The sequence below is a fragment of the Archocentrus centrarchus genome, chromosome 4, assembly GCF_007364275.1.
Source record: "Archocentrus centrarchus isolate MPI-CPG fArcCen1 chromosome 4, fArcCen1, whole genome shotgun sequence".
Lineage (NCBI taxonomy): Eukaryota > Metazoa > Chordata > Actinopteri > Cichliformes > Cichlidae > Archocentrus > Archocentrus centrarchus.
The window spans coordinates 10,579,216-10,604,006 of NC_044349.1; the positions used below are offsets into that span (position 1 = coordinate 10,579,216).

A 24,791-nucleotide genomic window follows, 5' to 3' on the forward strand; every position below is an offset into this window, starting at 1 on the left:
CACTGGCCAAAAAAATGCAAGTCTATTAAACCAAATATAGCTAGTTAGAGTGAAATTGCACATTTGCAAGAAGCCTCGTGGTCCATCAGCACTTCTACATTTCCTGCTATTAAAATTACTGCAAAATATTACCAAAATCAGTATCCACTATATGGCCAGGTCTTCTCGCACTTCTCAGTTTTTCTTTTGCATGCAGTGTAGTCTACTTAGCTTATGTTGCGTGTCATCAGGCAGTGTAGTCCTGGTGGTGGGCTGGACCTTTTCCCAGTTGTCATTAGGCAATAGGCAGGGTACACCTGGGACATGTCACCAGTCCATCACAGGGCTAACCCAGAGATGGACTATGATTTACACTCACTTTCACAGTCACACATAAGGCCAATTTGGAATCAGCAGGCTGTGGGAGGAAGTCAGAATACAGGGCACAGGGAGAACATGCAAAGCCCACACAGCAATGCCATCAGGTTCAAACCCATAATCTTTTTGCTGCCTGCAGATTGGATGTTTTTTGGTAATACACAAATAAGGCAGCTGTTATTTTTCCTGCTCAGCTCTTTGTGATTTTTTTTTTTTTTTTGGATGGTAAGCAACGTGCCTTTTTCCTCACAGTGTTTTACATGTTGGAGCAAATGTCTGTTGCAACATGAGCCCTTTCTGTTGTTGTCTATTGTTCAGATCCAAAAAAGGGCTCTGTCATGCAGCCTCCTGTCATCTACCTCCTCAAAGCCTCCCTTCCCAAACCCAGCTCTCTTGCACTCTTTCTCTTTCTGTGTCTCACCCCTGTCTTTGCTCTTATAAGGTTACACAGCAGTACTTTCAAATGCATCGCAGGTGTGTGTGTGTCTCTGTGTTTGTGTGAGAGTAAGTAATTCCTGTGCTCCTGGGTCCATAATGTCTTCAGTAAATGCTTCCTAAACAGAGCCTGCTTTTATATCGCTGTACACTTCAGTCAAGCTTGGTAACAAACACCTGCATGCAAGCATCCAGGTGCAGCTAGACAAGCACACACACACACGCATCGTTATTCTTTTACTTGCAATAAAGTCTTCTCCCTTCCATCTCTCTGTAAAGGAATAATGTTCACCTTTTTTTGTGGTTTATTCTCATTTTGGTCAGTTATACCATTACTTCCATTTCTAATAAAAATTCACAAGATAAAGGCAAATTCTAAAATGACTCTAAACTGTAAAACATGACAGTACAGTATTCCAGTTTTAATTTACTTCATATTGCATATAAATGTATACAAATTCAAATCTGCATGGAGGATTTTTGGCTCTTTTCAGGATTACTTACTTTCTGTCTTACCAGTAAGGAAACATGGCTGAATAGATGGCAAGTTCAAAAACGATGCAGAGCACGTAACCACCTGGATGTAACCTGTAACTTGCCCGCTTGAGTCACTGTAACCAGCTACCTGTTTGTTTTGTTTTGTTCTTCCTTCTCTCAGGTTACCAGATTCTAAGATCTCAACAGTTTTTCACTGTGGTTTCTAAACTCTCCAGCCAACATAAACCTACACTCTGCTCAGTGGGACAGAAGCCCACTTCTTAAAAAGTCGATTTTACGAGCGCCTCCCTTACTGAGGTTTTCTTCTTCTTCTTCTTCTTTTTTTTTGAGGTTTCTTTTTTTTATTTCCTCTCTTTCTGTTATTACTCTGGACTCACATTTTCCAAGTCATCTTCACTCAATTTATCTGTAATTACCTTGTAGTCATCCCTCACTTTTTTTCTCTGCCTCACTTTTCACCACTCTTTTTCTTCACTGTCTGTTGCCATAAAAAAAAAAAAAAAAAAAAACTATATTCGCTGCAATCCCTGCCTCGTCACTATGACCGTAACTTTCCGCTCATTTTCCAATCTTAAGCCTAATTGTGCTAATTATTCATTAATACAGCCTGGCAGTGTGCGCTGAACACTGGAATATTGGTTATCTGAGTCACACTTTTCATTGTCTAAAACTCCACATTTTAGGTGAGTAGATGGCAAAAGTTAACTAATGCTTTCTTCGTGTAAATATGGAGGAGATGAGGTGAGGGGGGGGGGGGTTCAGAGAAAATTTTAGTATTTAAAAGTGCCATGCACAAAGCAATATTTTAGAACACAGAAAACATCAAATACTTAAAAATGTGCCATTTAAAAAATAATTTAAAAAAAGCTCATTTTGAATTTGATGGTAGCATCACATATCTATGTTGGGACAGGGCCAACTGTGTAGTATCCCATCTTCTTTTAAGTCTGTAAAAGCTGGGAACTGAGGAGACCAGCTGCTGGGCTTTTGGGAGAGGAATGCTGTTCTTTGTTGTATTTTTCATTTCATGATGCACCAAATGTTTTCAGTTGGTGAAAGGTCTGCAGGCAGGCCAGGTCAGCACCTGGACTCTTCTGCTATGAAGCCATGCTGTTGTAATGGTTGCAGTAAGTGGTCTAGCATTGTCTTGCTGAAATATCCAAGGCCTTCCCTGAAAAAGACATCATCTGAATGGGAGCATGTTGCTCTAAGACCTGTTTGTACTTTTCAGAATTGATTGTAACTTTCCAGATGTGCATGCTGCCAGTTCCATAGGCAGTAATAACCCCCCCCCCCCCCATACCATCAGAGTTGGAGGCTTTTGAACTGAGCGCTAATAATCACCCTCTCATCTTAAGCCCAGAGTACATGCTGTCCATGTTTTGCAAAAAGAATTTCAAATTTTGGTTTGTGTGACCACAGGACAGGTTTCCATTTATTCCTTGGTCCATTTTAAATGAGCTATGGCTCAGAAAAGCCAGCAGCGTTTCTGGATCATGTTCACATATGGCTTCTTCTTTGCATGGTAGAGCTTTTTCCTGCATTCGTGGATGGCACGGTGAACTGTGTTCACAGACAGTGACTTCTGGGAGTGTCCCTGAGCCCATGCAGTGTTTTCCATGACAGAAGCAGGCCTGTTTTTAATGCAGGGCCACCTGAGGGCACAAAGATCATGGGCTAATGATTTTCAGCATTGTCTCTCGCACACAGAGATTTCTCCAGATTCCCTGAATCTATTTTATGTACTGTAGAAGATGAGATAGTCAAAGTCTTTACAATTTTTATGTTAAGGAACATTATTCTGAAATTCTTCCACAATTTGTAGATGCAGTTTTTTTTGCAGATTGGTAAACCTCTGCCCATCTTTACTTCTGAGAAACTCCGCCTCTCTAAGATGCTTTTTATACCCAGTTGTGTTACTGACCTGCTGCCAGTTAACCTAATTAGTTGAAAAATGTTCCTCCAGTTGTTTCCTTTTACTTTTCCAGCCTTTTGTTGCTCCCATCCTAATTTTTTGAGACATATTGCTGCCATCAAATGAGTTCATGTTTTTCATGAAATAGTAAAATGTCTCAGCTTAAACATTTTGTTTTCTGTGTTCTGTTGTGGATAAAATATGGTTTATGAGATTTGCAAATCACTGCATTCTGCTTTTATTTACATTTTACACAGCATTCCTGCTTTTTTTGTAATTGGAATTGTATACTTAAACTAAAATGGGCCTTGGTGCAACCCCTCAGTTGATTCATTGTCTGAAACTAGCTGTTTTCCTCCCCCCTCCCATTAAGCCAGCTTTCCTCTGAATTCTTGCTTCTTACAAACCGAAGGTTTGAACTGCAGGCTGGTGGGGCTTCTGTTTCCACAGCTGGAATGATGTGCTTAAGAAGACTACAATGAGGAGATGCTCTCTCTTTGACATCGCAGAGACAGAACAGGAATAGAAAGTTGCTGAATGGAAACTGAGGCCTGATGAAGAGAAATTGGAGAAAGAAATTATTATAATTTCTCATCTGTGTCTTTCATCTCAACATGTGTCGTAGTTGCGCTGTGAAAATTGTGGGTTTACCGATCTTCCAGATAACCCCTGAGTTAGGTCAGTTTTCCGGCTAATAGGGATGGAAGAGGACCTTGGGAGAGGCCCTAATAACAGAGCGGGAGAGCTTATACATCAGTCTCACTCACCACACCAACCACCCTGGCTCCAAACACAGCCCCCCAGACCATATAACAGCATATTAGTTGCTATGCATAACCACTCAAATTGAACATTTCTGATTCGGTTCGGCTTTACCCTTCCGTGGACCTACTGACTTGCTTTCTTCTGAGCTTTCCGTTACTTCTTTCTTCCTTTCATTCCCCAGCCTTCAGCTTTCAAGTTTTGCACTAATTGCCATATGCTGCTGTCACAGTGAAGTCACACCAAATTCTGAGAACTTTATGGGGGTTAAGCTTGTGTCCCTGCGTGATTTTTATCATCGTAAGCCAAATACAGCTGGATGGGGATCAGAGGCTGCTGCTCACGGAATTTTCTGTGTGGAGATCTGATGTCTGGACTTCTCAGAGGCACCTTCATGTTAACCATTTACTTTATATTTTGCTACTAGGAGTGGCACTCGCTTGCAAATGAAAGAGGACGTTCCAAAGTTTTAATGTGAATAAAGTATGACAAAGCAGCCAAGAGGGGAAAGTGATACTCTTATAAAGACTGTCACATATCCAGAATTTTATGGGTGTTCGCTGCCATACCAAAATTAATTTTTTAAAATGGCACTTCTGACATGCTAGGGAAATTTGTGTTCACAATTTTTTTTTCCCCCCTAGTTACATTTTCAAGTTAAATTGCTTGCTTCTGGCAGTACTTAGAGGTAAAGGGTTGTGACAGTCATCACTATAATAAAAGCCAATGGGCAGATATGGTATGAAAATATTCTGGAAAACCAACTTGTGACTGTTGAAATGGAAGTGATGTGAAACTGGAGACAGACAGCTTAAAGGTAGCTGGACTGTTGTGTGGAGAGAAGGGACAAAACAGACCTGAACTTGGATCCTGCTCTATTCCCTTGCAATATTTGAGTTGGGATTTCATATGCTTTATATGTGAACTATATCCATATCAAGTAAGGGGAGAAATATTGTCAAAAGCTTCGCTCTAGTTTAAGGTGGGGTAGTCTATCTGCAGTGCAGCTGAAAGGAATCAAATAAACTGGCCTTGGATGTCTTTCTGCTATAGGCTCTGAGTAGTTGACACTTTATTATGTACACCCTGCCAGTACTAGGTTGGACTTCCTTTTGCCTTCATAAGTACCTTAATTCTTCATGGCATAAATTCAACAAGGAGCTGGAAAAATTTCCCCGAGATTCTGGTACATATTCACATGATAGCATCACACAGTTGCTGCAGATTTGCTGAGTGCACACATCCCAAAGGTGCTCTATTGGATTGAGATCTGACTGAGGAGGCAACTTGAGTACAGTGAACGCTCTGTTATGTTCAAGAAAGCAGTTTGGGATGATTTGAGCTTTGCTCAGAAGATGGGTACACAGTGTGGTCATAAAAGGATGGACAGCTACAATACTCAGGTAGACTGTGGTGTGTAAACAATATTCAGTTGGTATTAAGGAGCACAAAGTGTGCCAAGATAAATACCCCCACACATTACACCAATACCAGCTGTCTGAACTGCTCATACAAGGCAGGATGGATCCATCCTTTCATGCTGTGTATGCCCAATTCTGACTCTACCATCTGAATTTCATAGCAAAAATCAAGACTGTTCTGTTGTCCACTTTTGGTAAACTCGTAAATTGCTGTAGCCCATCTTCAAGGTTCAATGTGTTGTGCATTCAGAGATGCTCTTCTGAATACCTGGTTGTAACAAATGACTGTTGCCTTCCTATCAGCTCCAAACAGTCTGGCCATTCTTCCTTGACCTCTGGCATCAACAGGGCATTTCTGCCCAGAGAACTGCTACTCGCAGGATATTTACTCTTCTTCAGATCATTCTCTGTAACCCCTAGAGATGGTTGTGTGGGGATAAGAAAAAAAAAAAACAGTTTCTGAAATAGTCAGACCAGCCTGTCTGCCACCAACAACTATGCTGCATCCAGAGTCACTTAAATCACATTTGTTCCCCATTCTGATGCTCCGTTTGGGCAGGTCATCTTGGGCATGTCTACATGTTTAAATGGGGTTCAGGTTTAGTAGTTTGTAGTCTGTCATGTGAATGGCTGATGAGAGATTTGTACTAATGAGCAGTTGAACAGGTATTTATTTCCTGATCTGGTGCCAACAAAGAAAAAATAGGTTGGATTGGTTCTCTTCAGTCCATAGCAATGTTTATATTCTTATGACTATTTTCTGATTCTGGAGTAATGCTAGTGGAAACAGTCTGGTCATGGTTGAAACATTTGGCTCCAGTACACACATGTGCACAATTTCTTCCTTCCTATATTATAATGTAAGCAAGGCTTTTGCTCCTTTTCAGTTATTCATATTGACAGACAAGAATTCAGTACAGAGATCCAGTTAACATATGGGTCTTCCAGTCAGTATCAAAATCACGATTCAGTCAGGAGCAAGAGCCACAGCTGCTGAAACCGCTGATGTAAACTGACACGGGCACTGTGACGGTTCCTATTTTTAGGCCTTTATTAACAAACCGGGCTAATAAAACTGCTCCTCTCCACTGCTGGGAAACATTAGAAAGCTAATCTTAATATTGCTCCGCAATTCATCCCAACTATTTCTGATTATTGTCTTAGTGAAAGAGAACAGGTTGGTCCCAAATAACAGGTATATAAATTGGGAGAAATTGAAAAATGGAAAGCAATGAGCAGATAACTCGTTGAGCACTCGTCTTACCCTTAGACGTAGCAGCAAAATCACTGTGTGCCATTGTTTGTTTTTGAACAGAATTACCTCTCCCTGGAATGATCACAGTCCACAGTTGTGCCTCCTTTTTTTTATAAACTAGTACTTCCTCCTCCCCCTTCCCTCACTATATTCCCACGACCAGCCACCTCTATTAAACTCTCACCTGGCTGCCCTTGGCTAGCTTTGCGTTGATGAAGCTAGTGAGCTGCAACGTCCCCTTTCCTCTGTCCTTTGTAGAGCACAGAGCTCCAGACTTTTTAGAGTCTATCAGTAAAGAACACAAAGTAAATTTAGACTCACCGTGGGGCCCGGTCTTGCTATAAGACACTGTTAGTCTCCTCCTGGAACAAACCAGCAAGTCATTCCAAATCCCATACTGCAGCACAGCTTGTATCAGGCGACGTTACAAAATAACTACCAATTTAGTGAAGAGACACATTTTAATTGAATGTCTGCCCTCTGGGTTTGTTAGATATCTCTAACAGTCATGAACATAACTCCCAAAGCTGCCAGCCTGCTGTTGTAAGCTTGTTGCCAGGCTTCCAGACTCCTCACTAACAGGTGCAGAGGCCCAAAGCGCTGCTCATTAACACAGTTCATTTCACAAGCACCACCACATAGTCGTTACCATCCCGACACATTATCACCCAATTAGTGTGACCCTGTGTCAGGCTCCTGGTGTTGTTTGACTGCGGACTTTCTCTCCTCCTCGACCGTCACATTTTCAGTTTTCAGGTTGTAAATTCAAGAATACTTATGACATGTTCTTAGTAAAATGTGTGTGAAAAAAAATGCACTATGTGTATAGTTAGGTTTGCAGCCAAATCTCAGCTGTCTCAGTGCACATGCTTGCATTTTTGCATGTGTTTGTGACTTTAGGGTGCTTGCTCGTTGTTGGATGGCAGCCATTTGCTCATTCATCATGTTAAACTGTCCCAGCCTGCACCAAAAACACACGGACACATACACTAATGTAGCCGACTGTGGGATGATGTATGTGAACTGAATGTTTGTCAGTGGGCTGGTGCCCTGAGAATCAGTGAATGTAAAACTGCTTAAAGTTCTTTGCCAGTCCTTCATCTTTGGCTGTTTAATTTGTTAGGAATCACCTATGACCTGCACCACTGCACTCTGAAGCCAATTTTCTGTCTCTTCTCCCCAGTAATGAAAAGCAGAGAGCAGCTCTGTCTTCAGCTGGTAATAACAGTGCATTAGGTCCACACGGCTTGTTGATAGGCTCCCTCTTGTACACCCAAATCTTTGATCTGCACTAGCAAATGTACATTAGCATCAGCACTGTTGTTTTGCATTTAAGAAGCAATGTTTGTATATGTGCGCAGTATTTTATATAGAAAAGTTTGTACAAACTTGTGTTTAAATATTTTTAAAATTTAGGGCATTTCCACTGGTCCGGAAAGTCTGTGCAGGTCTGTGACCCACTCTTTTCTGTGTCATAACCATAGATTATATATAATAGATGGATAGAGCTTCCCGGTATAAAGAATGCAGCTGTAAAACGGCATTTTAAATGTTTTATCTATAATGGCCAGAGGAAGGCAACTCCCATGTTCGTAAACAGAAGTCAGGTTATATTAAGGTTTTGGAGACACGTGCACGCTTACACAGATCATGCTGACACTGTAGGATCATGTGAATAAGGCCTCAGCCACACAGGCCTGGTTAGTTGGTGAATGGTTCCTGGAGGTTGATGGCAGTCGTTGGGAGATCATTTGCTAAAGTCACAGTCATGCAGGCATAGAGTATGGTCAGTGCCACCTACAGGTTGCTAGAAAAAAATATTCTCCAACTGGCTGGCAAAAATCTCCTTGCGATTGCTGTAGTCGCTAGCCAGTTGTGGTAGTGGCAGATGGAATGCACCAATTTGTGCACACTCGCCAGCTACTCTTTTAATTTTATTACTCCTGGGCCAGTAGTTAGTGTTTGCAGAGTAATAAACCATGTCCAAACCACAGGCGACCGTGGTAATCTGCTAGCGACCAAAGCAATCATAAGGAAGCTTTTAGTGCAGCACCCTCTTTGTGACTGAATTCATAATAGTCTATGGGAAGACGACCCTTCGGCTCCCTTGCTCTGTGAACACCCTCTCAATCAAACTCTTACTGAATAAAACAAAATGTAAATTTGTAAATTAGAGTCAGAAATTATTGTGACAGACTTCTCGCCAAGATCCACCCCACATTTCACATTGTGCATTATCTGAAAGTGTGACTGCATACTTGCAGATTTTCAGGCTAGCTGCTTTTTGCAAATATTTACAGCCTGTTGAGACCCTGACCGTAAATAAATTGTCTCTATTGAATTAGTATTAGTAACACACGAGTACCAAACAGTGTCATAAAACATATAAATTCATGCCTGACCAAAAATAATCTACTGATGCTAGCTAGCTAGTTTTCATTAGCATAAATATCCTCTTGCTGGCTGAAAAATAAAGTTGGTGGTCTCCCTATTTTCATTGCGTAGCCAAAATTTTGGTCTAGTGAGTGTGAGAAGTGTATGATAAATATACAAGGTCAACTTTTCAACATTTGAAGCATTTGAATTTTCTGAGTATGTTTCCCAAACTAATTTTCTCATTCGTGTCCTCCCACCCCCAAAAATCCAATGTCCAATAATCAGAACTGTGCTCATAGTCCTTTCCATCTCCCCTCTTTTCAGGGTCTGAGTTTCCCCAAGATCCCAGTATGCAAGCCTCCACTTTGTGGAACACTTCCAGTGATGGTAAATGCACACACGCACACACAAAAAGCACAGATAAGCCGTCCACGACTTTCTTAACAAACCTCGCTTCTGCAAAACTGTTTAAACTGAGTACATCTGTTAGAGGCAACATTATGATCACATGTTCATAGTTCAAATTAACACATGCAGTGCTGAACTGTAACTCCACATGTGCTGCTGAAATTACCTTAAATGAAGTGTTGAAAATTACACATCCTCCACATGGCCGACTTCAGTAAGCCAGACACCCATTGTCCTAGTGTAAGGTAGCAAGGCGGATAATTGACAGAACGAATTGCACATTGATCCACTCCACATGTGGGAATATAGCCACAGGAGCATTGTATTTCTGTTAATTTCCACCTACATCTACTCTTTTTTTTGTGGAAAATACCAGTATAGTCTCAAATGTCCTGCTGCCTTTGGTACATCTTTTTACACTTTGCATTATATTATATGCATTATACTTTTTTTTTTTTTTTTTTTTTTTAAATCAACACATGTAGACACTGATCATGTACTTGACTACTTTTAATGTTCTGAGGTCTGAAGTTGTAATCATGATGATATCAACCCTAATTGTAACCCTAGGTAATGATTCTCTTGATCCTATTAAATTCTCTGGAGCTTGAAAAAAGGGCGACTGGACCTCTTTTTGTTTCCTGAAGACGTTTCACCTCTCATCCAAAAGGCTTCTTCAGTCCAGTCTCCCTTTTTCAAGCTCCAGAGACCACTATGACCTGGATGAACTGTATATTCCCAAACCAGTTGGTTGCTGGAGGTTGCTAGGTAAAATGGGTCACAAAGAGGGTGCTGCACCAAAAACCCGTTTCATGATAATGTTGGTCACTAGCAAATTGCATGTAGTCGAAGATGCTGACATGTCTGCAAACACTGCTGTAGTGATACTTGGGAAAAGTGCAGCATAAACCAGAAACGGCTTACCGCTGAAGCCAATTACTTTATGCATTTCTGATTGCACTCTTCAGTTTTACTGCTGTTTAGAATAGAATAGAATGCCTTTATTGTCATTATACAGGATGTACAATGAGATTGGAGGGCCACTCCTGTTCAGTGCCGTGTAACAGAAAATCAAACTCTCTAAAATGAAAATAAAAATATTATAAAAATATTATAATCTAGTATAATCAATATGATCAAGAGATATACAGAAAATAAACTTTAGCTAGTAGTTTAGCTAGTAGTTGACACTGTCAGACAAGACAGTGTGTTCTATACAAACTACAAAGATGCTGCAATCTGTTAGCAGCCAAAGCATTCGCATGAAGGTTTTCAGTGCAGCACTGTATACCTCTTGGCAACCAATCTCAACAGCAAGCAACCTCCAGCAACCATTTTCAACCAATCAGGGAATACTCATTTTTCCTTAGTGACTGATGGTTGCCAAGCAGCCGCCAACCAGTCTCTAGGCCTGTGTGACTGGGACCTTTGTTCATATACTGATGACTTAAAAAGGATCCTGCCATAGCTTAATGTGTTCGATGACAAGTCCAATGCTTTTACATCTGGCAAGCTTGCAGAGAGCAAACTTAACAGCAAGTGTGATTTACCTCGTCTTTCACGTAGTCCAAAACCCTAAAAAAACGAGTTTGCTGTGTGGTATGCAATATGGAAATAAAGGGAGAAAGCATTTAAAACTCCTATTGTCCTGTCAGCACTGCACGAACAACTGATTCACTTTTCTGGATATTTTCTCAACACCGTTACCCAGTTATCAGTCAAATCTCGCCCCCTCTCCTCAGTTTCTTATTGGCTTAAAGAGCCAACATCTGCCTAATCTCCCACAAAGGTACACTGACTGTAAGAGCCTCAGTTTAAGTTTGTATTGAACTTGAACCTTAGTTTTGCTCTCTCATTTTGTCTGGTTTGCTTAATTCATCTCTTGCAAGTCCAGTTCTCCCACAGCATCCTTCCCACAACAAATTGTGTGTACACAAAAATAGACACTGTTAAACACACGCAACAATGAAGACGGTAGTTTCTGGACAAGACTGAACAGTTTAGTGAAGATAATATTTTGACCAATCAAGGATGTTTAAAAAAAAAAAGTCATAAATATAACAAGATCCAAACAAATCATATAGCGAGCTTTATTTTTCCATAAATAGAATATGAAAACCTATAAGCGCGGTGTATCTGTCCTGTGTGTGTATGTGTGTTTGTCATTTGGTTGTCAGCCCCCCGTGCTTACATCTGTTTCTTATCTGATGGATGGATGGTGATTGCACCCCTTGTTTTGTCTGCAGGCAGGGATGGTTTTGATTGACCAAACAGACACAATTCAGGTAGCGTGGCTTTATCAGCATGCGTCAGTAGCAGGAAGTTATCGTGCTGAAAGAGGCTCATTACTGGGCTGAAATCAGGGGTGATGATAGTTTACTGAACTCATTTCCCTCGAGGCTTTCTTTCATTATTCCTCTGTTTCTTTGTTTCATTTTGTATCCATTTTTTTTTCGTTCCTTGACTTACTTCCTTTCCTCTCTCTCTTTACTGGAGAGTGACCCAACTTTAATCAAATTCACCTTTTAGCCAGAGCTGGAAGTACTACAGTGCAGGGCCCTCACAGTGTATCTGCTGAGTATGTTTAGTTAGCTGCGCAGCCGCTCAGGTTTCTGAGCCTGCGTTTTGTTGAGAGAATCCTAGTGGTCACACCCTTACTGTATGTGTGTTCACCGAATGCAGACATGTATTCTCATATAGAGCATACATTGTTACTGATGTCGTGAAATGTATTGTGTAACGTGTGCAGTTTTGAGCATGTATAGTTTGTCTCCTCTGCGGTTGTGTGGGTGTGCGGGTGTTTACATTTATGTGCCTGCATGTGAGCGTTTGATTGTGCAAAACTACTGCAAGAAAATGCAGGCTGATGACAGGGTGCCATTTAGCTTCCCTGCCACATTAAAGGGACAGTCCGCAGAAAGGGTTCGAGTTTCAGCGTCCTCCTTGTGCCAAATACCACAACACTCACCACGGGACAATTACATACAGAGTGGCTTTGTTACACAGACATTGGTAGGACATATTTCTCCTTCTCTTTCTCCTCTTCACCTCTCTTCTTTTGTCTTCACCCCTTGTCTCTCTCTCTCTCTTTTTTTTTTTTAAGCCCTCATATTACTCCCTGCTGCTTTATTATGAGTTACTATAACGGCTAATGAAGTGTGCAGGCACACAGCTCCAAAGACCATTTTCTTTTCCATCAACTCAACTAATGAGACGGTGATAAAGTGAGTCAGTGTGTTTGACCGTCTCGCCTCTGGCAAAACACTTGTGTCTTTTAAGAGTGAGTTTGTTTTGTTTGTTTTTTTAGTTTTGTTTTTAGATACTACAGACAGATATAATAGGCACATTAAGGCAGTGAAATGGAAGCAGGATTTGGTCCACTAAAGTCATAGCTGGCATCGGCTCAGATTGCCAGCAGACCTCCATGAGTTTGTTATGATAGTTTCGAAGTCAGATCATACTGAGAATACACACCCACACAGCAGCATGCATGGACAGACAAACTGCAGTTCACTCTTATTAAGATAAATATGTAAGCCAGCAGAATTAACTGTATTTTTGCCCTTTTGTTTGTTTGCTTGTTTGTGTGTGTGTGTGTCCTTGTGTCTGTGTGTTTAGGTTTGGTGACCCGAGACTAGGATATGTTGCAACTGTTTTCCTGTCAGACCTGTTCTGTTTTTTCACATGCAGAATCCTGCTTCTTTTTTTTTTTTTAGTAAAACCTTCCTGAGCGTTTATCATAGGGGTTCAGTGTCCTGCTCAAGGACATTTCAACTACCTTTTATTTCCCCCTGATGTTACAGCACTAGGGCTGCAACTAATGACTATTTTGATAGTCGATTAGTCATCGACTATTAAAACGATTAGTCGACTAATCGGATTATGAATCAGATAATTATGAAATTGCACTTATTTAGCTATCAGCTTTTACATTTAGCATAAGGTTATTTAAAATGTGGTAGTAACACATACTTCTTTCAAAACCTTTAATCAGGTTTGCTGCTGATATAACTTTAACGTCCATTTTTCCAACCATAAAAAAAATATATATAGTACTTTTTTGTCCCTGTAAAACAAAGTTTGCACAGTTTTACCAGTATCCCCCATCACTAAACGTGCGGCTGAATGCTATCCGGTCTTTAACTCTGACGTCGTATCTGGGTCCAAATGATTCTAAATAAACAGCAACGGTATAACTCAGGGGTCGGCAACCTGCGGCTCATCCAGGCTTAATGTGCAGTACAAATAAGTATCCAGTTGAAGTGCATTTTGTTTTTCTCAGTTCGGTTTTTGTTGTAGTTTTAAATTGGAACATTAGTGTGATCTTGAAATATTAAAATAAAATCATTTTATTTATTTATTTTAGTTTCTCAATCTATGCGTCACTCGCGGTAACCTCTACCGGCTTCGGGTAGCGGCTACCGGCTTCCGCTAGTATTTGCGGCTTTTCCGTGTAAACCGGGTTCAAATGGCTCTTTCCGGATTACGGGTTGCCGACCCCTGGACTTTAACCAATGACTGGTCACTATTAAAGATGATTGTAACATACCTTATCAACTGCAGCTATTTCCGCTTCTCTTTCTCATCGGTAAAATCACAGCTGAGTGTGTTTTTTTTCGAGTTAAAACAACCAGGGACACAGCATTGCGGCAACTTGATCACGTGACAGTTTGGACCAGGAAATGGAATTCTACGTCCTCACTTAACAACCGAATTGCCCAAGTGTGAAGCTCGCCAGAGAAAGACGGACAGGAAGATGTCTCACTACGTTAAAAAAAAAAAAAAAAATCACCAGTAATAATAAACGACTATTGTCGACAATTAAATTCGTCGGCGACTATTTTTATTGTCGATTATTGTCGACTATGTCGACTAATCGTTGCAGCCCTATACAGCACCGGCACAGATGCAAAGCCAGTTGGATATGGTGCTTTCTGAAAACAGCCCACATTGTGGCAAGTTTGAGAACTGACTGTTAGCTAGCAAAAGTTGGAATTATTTCCATGTGGCAGAGGAAACCTGCAAACTTTATGAACTTATGGGTGAATTTGTTGAAGTATCAGCACCGAAATGCACCTTTCTGGCACCGGTGCCTATTTCTGTTTTTGCTGAGAATGCGTGGAAGCTGTTATAGTTTAGGCGCTGGCCCCATGTCAGTGGAAAAGCACTTACTAAAAGATAACTAACATACCACTATTAAATATAGACAGAAAAAATAATTATCATGGAGAGAAAGAAGCCTGAAGCAAACCATGCACCAGAAAATTGGAACATTACACCAATAGCATAATGATTACCGCTTAAGTTGAAACAGTGTCTTAACTGGTTTAATGAGTGCTTTTAGACTCATAATTACCTTTGAGAAACAAATTAGCAAGTTTCACTGACCCGCAGTGATAGATTGCACCACGCTTGAGGTCAGAGCACATTTTTACCTTTCGCAGCCGTGAGATGGCTAAAGGTGACAAATTGAGTGCACACAGTGCTGCAAAGTGAAGCTAAATAGCAAAATGTTGCTGCTTAATGTGCGTGAAAGTGGACTTAACAGACAAGGAATGTAATCTCGCCACCTATCTCGGTACACTTATGGTTGTCTCATGACTTTTAAGGTCGTTCGAAATGGTAACATAATCAGATTGGATAAATTCAATTGAAAAGTAAAACAAAACACCAAGTAGCAAAACGGCTGGATAAACAAGTTATGAAAACAAACAAGTGACACAAATTAACTGCAGAGACCGCGTCACTCGATATTTTCTGTTGGTGTGCGCTGTTGTCATAGACAAATATGAAACAGGTTCACAGCTTTCAGCGAGCTCTGTGATATATACATTGCGTCTATGTGATGTCATGCAAAGGCATTTCCAGTTTTTTATGCCTGGAAATGAAGTGCACACGTCAACAATGGAGTGGAGGAGTAAATAAAAAAAAGGAAATGGGGAAAATTGGATGAAGGGGTTTTTTAATATTGTTCCAGATGACTTTAAGCATCGACTTGCTGAAGGTTTTGGTCCTGCTGCTGTAACAGTGAGAGACGGGATTTGTACAAATAAAACTGACAGTAGTGTAGAGCACACAGAGAAAACAGGTCATATTAGGTTGAGTGAGAAGAGGGGAGAGGAGAGTTGTGGTGGGCTGGTTGATGGTGGGAGTTTCCTCATATTGTCACACACTTGTTAGGACCACGTTGCGGTGTTAAGCCCTGGGACTTTATGGAAGACGCTGTGAGGCTGCCAAGCAGATAGAGGCTCTGTGCCAATATATGCACACTTCTCTTTTTCACATGTTGCAAACACTGATTTTTACACTATACACTTAAAGACCATACAGTATGCATGTGTTTAACTTCTCCGACGAGTCCTCTTTTTTTTTTTTTTTTTTTTCTCCATTCACAGTACAAAAACCCTGAACAAAGACTGCCCGAGATGAAGCTGAATATGTGGTTGGACACCCTGTGCTCAGCGAGTTAAGCTTGATTGCAATTTTTCATCTTCCCTGTTTTGCTAAGTTACACTACACATTCTTCTGCCTGACTGCTCCCTGCAACTTTTATACTCGCACTGTATGAATCATTCAACGAGCCACAACATGGATGCTCACACTGAAAGAAAGCTGGCCTGCAATCCAACTCTTGTAAAGTTTATTCAAACAAAGCTGTACTATAAGAAATACTAAGTGATGAACACTATTTTATGCAGTTCACCCCCACAGTCTTCTGGCCTGGGAGGACTCATCTGCTTAACAGGCCAAACTCAAGGCACAGAAGTTCCCTGCATATGCAGCTTCTGACTTTTATTCATATTAATTTCATATTTCTGCGTATTGGGATAATAAATTAGGTATTTCAGTCACCAATTAAGCAAACTAGCCAAATATTCTCGAGTTTGAGGCTCTCCTGTATGGGGGTTCTCTGTTTGACTTTGTCGTGATAGAAAACTGAATATCTTTCACTTTGGGGTTGTTGCTTGGATAAAAAGGCGTGCTGAAGATCTCCCCGCCGGCTTGGAGAAACCGAAAGCTGCATTTTCCCATTTTCTAACTGATTAATATAGAAGATAATCTCCTTCTTGCTTGATAATAAAAGTAAATGTTAGTTTCAGACCAATTCATTTAGCAAGTTTTTCCTGCTGACTGTTCCTCCTGTAGTTTGTGGTAATGCAGTATTGCTAAGTACTTGTGTATGTACAATGTAATGAACAACAGATTTACATGCTATATCAAGAGAGGACTCAGCTCTCTAATGCTTTCCGTTAACTTTTCCTGGAAAACCTTGAACCTAACCTTGCACGTGTTGGTGTGCTAGCACCAGTAGGCGTGTGCCTCTATTTTTACCCATCAGTTTCTCTATTCACGCACACACACACACACACAAACACACACACACACCCTCAGCCTCTCTATTCACACACATTCATTTTCATTTGACTAGTATTTGAGATTCTCCTGTATGCGCGTTTCCTCTGTTGTTTGTTTTGGCCCGTTTGTGTAACCAGGAGCATTTCTGCATACCTAACACGGGTTTTGGGGTTGAGAGAACTTTCCAGAGGTTTTTCATGACATTAAGACCGATGTTTTTCCTGCACATTAAACTCTTAGGTGGCCCTCCAGATAGCTTTTTTTTTTTTTTTTTAAACTGACCATCTTAAGGGGGAAAAATACAGTTCTGGAGCGAGTTAAGCAAAGATGCCTTAGTCTACCTTTGCATTACAATGTGTTCCAATAGCGTTACCACTCATGAGTTTTTGAAACTGGTTTTTGGTGGTGAGCCATGTTTACTTGCTGTAATTATTCCTCTCATTGACAGCAGTAATCAGGAGCTGTTTGTTTTGACTGTTTAAAGAACAGACTTGAAACGCTGTGAACCAGTCATTTTAAAGTTGATTCTTCTTTTCTTCAAAGACCGCAGCACAGGTGATATTGCCTCGTGAGCTCACACACACAAATCTGAGGGGGAAAGCCCCTCTGGCATCATACAGCCACGATGAAACGAGAAATTAGGTGTCACAACAGTGGCAACCGCAAAATAACTTGTGAAACCAGGCTCTGAATATGTGTGTCTGAAAACACAGAGTTTGTTTTACCACATTTCTTTTTCACATAGCAGCATGTTTTATTTAATATCTGGCTCTGAGGTAGTGTAGTAAGTGTTGTTTGATTTATGTCTTTTTTTTTTCTTGGCCTGTGTGGTACAACTTTCTTGATTTTTCTTTTCGCTTGGTCTCATTTAAAAAATATATGTATATATATTCATACTTTTTTCCCTTTTTTTTATCCATCTTTTATCCTACCTATACTGCCTACCAGGACCCCTCTTTATCCGCCTTGATGCTCCCATGAACAACATAACCACCTCTGTGGGCAACACGGCCGATCTTTTGTGTCGCGTGTCCGGAAACCCGCCGCCCGCTGTGCGCTGGCTGAAAAATGATGCTCCTGTGGTACAGGAGCCACGACGGGTATCCTACAGGTCCATGGCATTTGGGTCACGCCTCCGCATCCGCAGCCTGGACACTACTGACACAGGCTACTTCCAGTGCGTGGCCACCAATAGCCAGGGTTCTGTTTCCACTACAGGCGTGCTGTTTGTCAAGTTCGGTAAGAAGACTTTGTGTTTCCAGTAGCATCTGCTGTAAGCATCTGTGCATCCAAAACTGACCAGCCAAGCATTTAAAAACTTACTGGCATGCTTTTTCTTTTTCAATATTTCGATTTCTTTTCCTAGAGATCTAGCTCCTCATAGCAGCACTCATCTCAGCTGATTCTTCTCGTAGCTGGCAGCTTGCACAGAGAAAAATCTGGGAACAATATTGTTTATCCTGTTGTAAAAAAAAATCCCCTTGTCTTCTTTTCCAGATCCGCTCCCTACATCTCTGCCAAGAGAGCCCACGTAAGTCGCTTTTCCTCTAACCATTTTTCTCTCTGTCAGTCTATTCATAATGCACTTACCACAATACAGGGGACAGCTTCAGAGAAGTTCGTTGTGAGCAGATCCCGCACACAAATTGCAAATGATGAGAGAACTGAATTTTATATATTACTGCAGAAAGACTTACTCGTGCACAGGTCGCAAGCACCTTGTCGGTGTAGGTTGGTAAAACGTGCAATTTGCAGATCTGATGAAACAAAGAGATGATCAACACTGTAATTTCGTTTAATATTTAATCTGATAATCATTTCAATAAAGACACCAATCAGCGTATGGATTGACGAGTATTTAAAAGCACTCCTGCTGTATACTGACCTGCTTTTTAAAGTTTGCACATACAGTCTTGAAAGTGGAAAACACAGCATTGATTTCTATCTTCTTCAGTAATTCATTGCTGGTTTGCAAAGAGCTGCCCTAAGACGACCTATAAAGCATATTCATTGAGTAATCACTCACTTTATAACAAGGTCTGGTCTGTAATTTTCCATTTTATTGGTACAGGTCTCATGGGGAACTAAATGAATATTTAATAAGAGCCTTTAAAGCTCAGCTCTCTCTTGTTCTAGAAAGCTTTTCCACCCAAGTGTAGACACGCACATAGGACATATTTGAATATTCCATTCCACAGTCGGAATGTGGACTGTTGGGCCATTACACACACACACACCATTCGGGATCCAAAGCAGACTCTGACGCACACAGTGCATCATCTCTATATAGCATCTAATACACTGATCCTCATATTAGAGAAATTGGGTTACTTTAGTTACAGACAACTTCAATCAGAAAACAGGGTTTGACTCAAAATGTTAACAAATTCAAAACCTGTGCCATTCATTCAATTTCAGAGGAATGTGAGCAAAAACAATTCAAATCCATACCAGAATGCGACGGCTTCTCTTTGTGTGCCCATGCTCCACCGCCCCACCAGTTTTATGAAATCAGTCTTTCTAGTTTTTTGTGTAATCTTGTTGACAGGGTGGAAAGCATTGATCTGATTTCAAGACAGTAATGAAGTTATTTTAATAAAGCGTGAATGTGTTCTGTCTAGCGGTGAGCTCCGTTGATTACCTGAATTCTCACTTAAATAACGCTGTCTGAAAGAGCAGCACAGAAAAAAATGACCCGCATATTTATAGTCACCTAATTAGATGGTAGTAGTCTGATATGCAGCAAAACCAGCTACAGTGCTGATCATTTAACAGGAACATGCATATAAATAAAAGCAAATGATACAAAATCCTTTCAGAAATCATTTAAATTCATTCTGTAAAATATCTTCATGTCCTTGGCAGTCTAATGCTGCTCAAATCAAAATTTTGTTTGTGTCTGGCACGCCTCCTTTGCTTTGTTTTAACCGCTCTCCAGTTACCGGATAGTTTTCAGTTCGTTTGATTCTTGCAGGATCAAAGGAGGGAAGCTGGATGATTTTCCCCAGTGACATTATGGCAAGGCTCACTGCCATGTTCCATGCAGCGTTTTGTGAATCAAAACTGTTGGCACAAAGTGGATGTCAGACACTTACTAAATCCAGTCACACGCTGGCATGAGCGCGTGCGCAGCCACATACATGCTCTCGAGCCCGTGTCCGTGCTCCCCTCTTTAAACATCTGTTTCTGCTGTTTCTTTGTTTACATGTTTTTTTTATGTCTTCCTGTGCAACCAAATTACAGCTTTCACAGATGATGCAGTTGGTCCGCTAAAGAATCACAATGCACTTTCTCAAGGGAAACGTCAATAAAAAGACATTTCAAAGAGATTCTTGGCTTCGCAACACGGTCGTGCAGATACTGGAAATAAACTGAAATGGGAAATTGAATGAGAATTCAACTAGGAGGAAGGGATTTTAACCTCCTGCTGCTATATGTTGGCTTTCACTCACCAGCCACATCATTAGGAACACCTTCCGAGTATTGAGTTGAACTCCCTTTTACCTTCAGAATTGCTTTAATTCTTTATGAGCAAAGTGTGCCCAACTATGTTATGGTAACATGTCAATATGGACCAAAATCTCTGAGGAATGTTTCCAGCACCTTGTTGAATCCATGCCGTAAAGGGACGGCAACAAAAATTAGGCCTGGTTGTGGCATTTTAAACGATGCTCAGTTACTACTAAGGTGCCTATTATTACAAGGCAGGATAGAGCCATGCTTTCATGTTGTTTAGGCCAAATTCTGACCATACGACATGAACATTGTAGTAGATATTAAGACTAATCAGATCTGGCAACATTTTCCAATCAGTTGTTCAAATTTTGGTGACTCCATGCGAGTTGCTCTTTTCCTGTTAACAGGTGTGGGACCTGGTGTTGTCTTCTGCTTCAAGGTTCTGACGCGTTTGTGTGTTCAGAGATGCTCTTCTGCATCCCTTAGTTGTAATGAGGGGTTATTTGAGTTATTGTTGCCTTCCTATCAGCTCAAAGTCTCTATCAACACTGGATATTTTCTCATTTTCAGACCATTCTCTGTAAACCCTTGACATGGTTGTGTTAGAAAATCCCAGCAGATCAGCAGTTTCTGAAATACTCAGTCTAGCCTGTCTGGCACCAATAAACATGCCACAGTCAGAGTCAGTTAAAATCACCTTTCCCCCCTTCCCCCATTCTGATGCTCAGTTCTAATTTCAGCTGGTCATTTTGACCATGCCTACATGCACTGGGTTTCTATGATGGGATTGGCTGATTAAAGATCTGTGCTAATGAGCACTTGAACAGGTGTGAAGTGGCTGATGAGTCGAAGTTAATATCAGCAAGACATTGCCTGGATCATCATGAGAATTTAATCATTCTGATAATCCAGTTCTCACACATTACAGTTTTCAAGCATTCTAGTTAAAGTACATGCATGTTTTATATATAAAGGTTGTTTCCACAGTGAAAGTCTCTCTGATTTTTACTGGTCAGCCTGAGGCTTGAAAAACTCAGAGATATCCCTTCAACAAACTAGACACAGTGTGCGCCGTAGTGCGCGTTGCAAGTTGGAAGAAATTAACTTCTCCTTGCGTTGTTTTCTTTCCTGTCAACTTTTAGAGGAAGGGGTCACAGTCGAGCGGAAGCAGCATGAGCTCGAGTCGTTACAGTCATTACAGCCTTCATTTAAATAGACAGGTGCCTCCTTTGACAGCAGTGGAGGTGCAGTGGCGGTGGGCTGCTGCTCATCATTAGTGTCACTGCCGGCTTATTAGCTGTAAAGTTAGTGTGGCAGCCATCAAGAAGACAAGTTCACCTAATGATGACACTTGGTGACCTATGGCCACTTACCTCATACCACAGCTGTTCAACCATCAAAACCTTTTCTCGTTCAGCGTTTTCAGAAAGACGTTTGGTGCAGAAGCTTGTCAGTTTCTGTGAAATATATTCATTTGCACTGCTCCCCCCCCCCCACCCCCCGCCCCAACCCCACCCACCCACCTCCTGCTCCCAAGCTGCTGAAAGTGACATCCATGTTCTAGGGAAGAATTATCCACAAGTATTACTCATAAATTTTGGGGAAAATTTCTTACCACCCACCTTGTTGAGCCTGAATGCAAACTTCAGGTCCTCTGTGCTGTCTTTGCTTCAGCCCGTGCTCTGATTTCCATCCCCACCGCGCCGTGCAAAAGTATACACTCTGTGGTGTGCAAAGGATTACAGTGTGTGTCCCAAGGGTTTGGTTTTTAGTGCGGACAGCCTCGAGGTTTCAGCTCACAATCCAAGCAGTTTGTGTTGAATGGAGGTGCCTGAGACCAGAGGAAGGAAGTGCAGTAAAGCAGGTCTGAAATTAAGGGGGGAAAAATGAGACACATAGATGACTGAGAGAGGGAAAGAGAGAAAATGTCCTGGAAATTTAAAATTTAAAGCGTGGCATTTTGGCACGGTAAAATGAAGATGGACGCCTTTCAGGTTTTCTGTCTTCCAGATGTTCACGGTTAAAATGAGGACCGCCAATAGGGGGTTATTAATTAAATGCGGATAGTGTTTCTTCCCCCTCTCTCTTTATGTTATTCCAGGTTTTGTACAGTGAAAACCTGAAGATATAAAACATTACAGCATATAGAGCCCTTATTAAACCAATTTGTCATTTTGGGAAACCTTTGGTAAGCATTTGATGAGAAGATTGATGCCAGTAGTTTAGAATATTGACTATATCTTACTATAATGATCGTAGCATATGTACAGTATGTATGTTCCCCAACTCCTCCTAGATGTATTAATCAATGTGGATGAATCTTACTGTATAAACTGCGTAGGGTGCCAGGATTATCAACATCTATATAGCATTTGGGAGTTATTTTTATCACACTCTAATCCTTACAAATTACATATATTATGTTGACTAGCTGATCTCAAACTAAACAGTGATATTATGGGTATGTTACGTATATGTTGTTGACATTATTATTATTGTTTGTAAATAAATTTTGCTAAACAATAATTAGTGCAGGGGCAGTTTGGGGTGCTGTCATGCATATCTTTAAATAAATGTTCATCAAACAGTGACACTAATAGTGCCTGTAAATGAATACTTTGTCTTATACAATGAATCTGTAGCTTGCAAAGAGGACAAAGTCGAAATATATCTATTTATTATTCATTTGTTTGCTGTCTGAACAGCCATTGTTTGCCATCTCAGCATATGCAATAATATAATGAACATAAAAAGAAAAACACGATAAATTAACATGCTTGTCTGTATTTTCATACAGGCCTAACTTGTGCCAGTTCAGACTCTAGGAATCCTTCATTATAGTCCAACACTAAAACCCCAACATGTTGTTTTCATACTTTCTCCTTTTCTATCTTTCTTTTTTCTTTTTTTTTTAATAGAATAGTCTCTCAGAAGTGAATAAGTGTACATGGGATGAACGATATTTTTAATTATTTTATAGCGATAAGCTGAATTTGTTGCTTTTGAGAGCACGAGGCTACCTATTTCCTTGTTTCCAGTTTTTGATCTAAGCTTGCTGACTTGTGTGTGTGTGTATATATATATATATATATATATATATATATATATATATATATATATATATATATATATATATATATATATATAAGTAGCTTCATATTTACAGCCAAGAGTGGTGTATTTTCTCTAATATCTGAAAATATACCCTCAGGTCTGGGCTATCATCTGTCCAGGTTAAACTTCAACTTCTTTTTTTTTTTGACTCGCATCAAATCTAAAGCACAGATTCAATCCACAGTTCATTATTATATCAGCAGTTACCATAATTAAGAAGCAGATTAGTATGTCAGTACTCTTCCTTGACATTCTCCTCCACCTTCTCTCCACCTTGGAGGTATTTTCATAGAGCTTGCACAAACACAGGGTGAGGGGGAAAGTCTCGCCTGCCAAAATTAGAGCCCCAACTTTATTCATTCCTTCTTTTTTTTTTTTTTTCTGCCTATGCACAGGGAGTGGGGTGAAGGGAGTGAAAGAAAAACAGTGTTAGCAGAGCAGGAGGACGATGGTACCATTAACACTTGGGAGCTGCATGTTTTTCTTTGATGCCGGAGTCCAGTCGGCGGCACTCAGGTGTGATTAGCTGCGTGAGCCGACGGGAGGTTCAGCTGTAAGCTCACATCAGAGGCAGCTAATAACTCCCAATAAAGGCCAGCATGCAGACTCCCCACAATGTGATAAAGCAGACTAAAACAGTCAGTGATGCAGTTATTTACTCTCTTTTTCTGTCTGTATTTGCATTAGGTGCACACTAGGCTGAACCTGATCTTTAAATGCCCTTCATTACTGAAATTTATTATGTTAAAAGACTTAAGGGAGGCACTATGTGCATGTTGAGGCAAAGTATTGCACACAGCCTACAGGTTTCCTTCCTGGGTTGGAATTTTGTTTCATTCATATGGTTAAAACAGCTGTAAAATATATCACATGAAAGATTTCGGTGGTGGTGCCAATCCCACAGAAGTATCGCCCAACTCTGCATCACCTTGCAGTTCTGCAGAGCTTTGGCCCAAAACCCACAGTAACAATTTCTGCATGGAAGTGAGCGGCACACAGGCAAAATTAGCAACTAGCCAGCCAGATATTTTCCTCAGTACTTGTGGAGGCCAATAACAGAGCTAACAATTGGTCATGCATTCACTATTTGATCAGACGCACAACTCATATGAGCTAAATGCTGGTATTGCTTTGTGTGGCGATATCAATGTCAAAAGTGATATGATGTCAAAGTTCTGTTTGTAAATGTGTTCTTCCTTCTTCCTACAGATTGGTCATTTCCTTTTGTGATTTTCAGAAACGGCAGCTTTTATATTTCCAAAAAAAGATGTCGACTTATTGGATATACACGTTTTTAATCTGACAGAAGCAATAAACATGCTTTAAGTAGCACAGCCGCCGAACCCCGAGTCCCTGTCTGTGTTTATAATAGAGGGGTTTTCTCGCTGTTTGAAAAGATTAATAACACTGCACCCCAGCTGTCGGGGCTGTTTAAATT

The 24,791-nt window shown here is 40.7% G+C and overlaps 1 protein-coding gene across 1 annotated transcript in view; it reads left to right on the forward strand.

Moving 5' to 3' along the window:
• ror1 (receptor tyrosine kinase-like orphan receptor 1) overlaps window positions 1-24,791 on the forward strand; it is a 131,806-nt gene that overhangs the window by 78,486 nt on the left and 28,529 nt on the right. Inside the window, exons 3-5 of the mRNA XM_030727681.1 lie at window positions 9,344-9,406; window positions 17,732-18,022; window positions 18,281-18,314. Coding sequence (XP_030583541.1) covers window positions 9,344-9,406; window positions 17,732-18,022; window positions 18,281-18,314 — 388 coding nt within the window. The remainder of the gene's footprint in view (window positions 1-9,343; window positions 9,407-17,731; window positions 18,023-18,280; window positions 18,315-24,791) is intronic.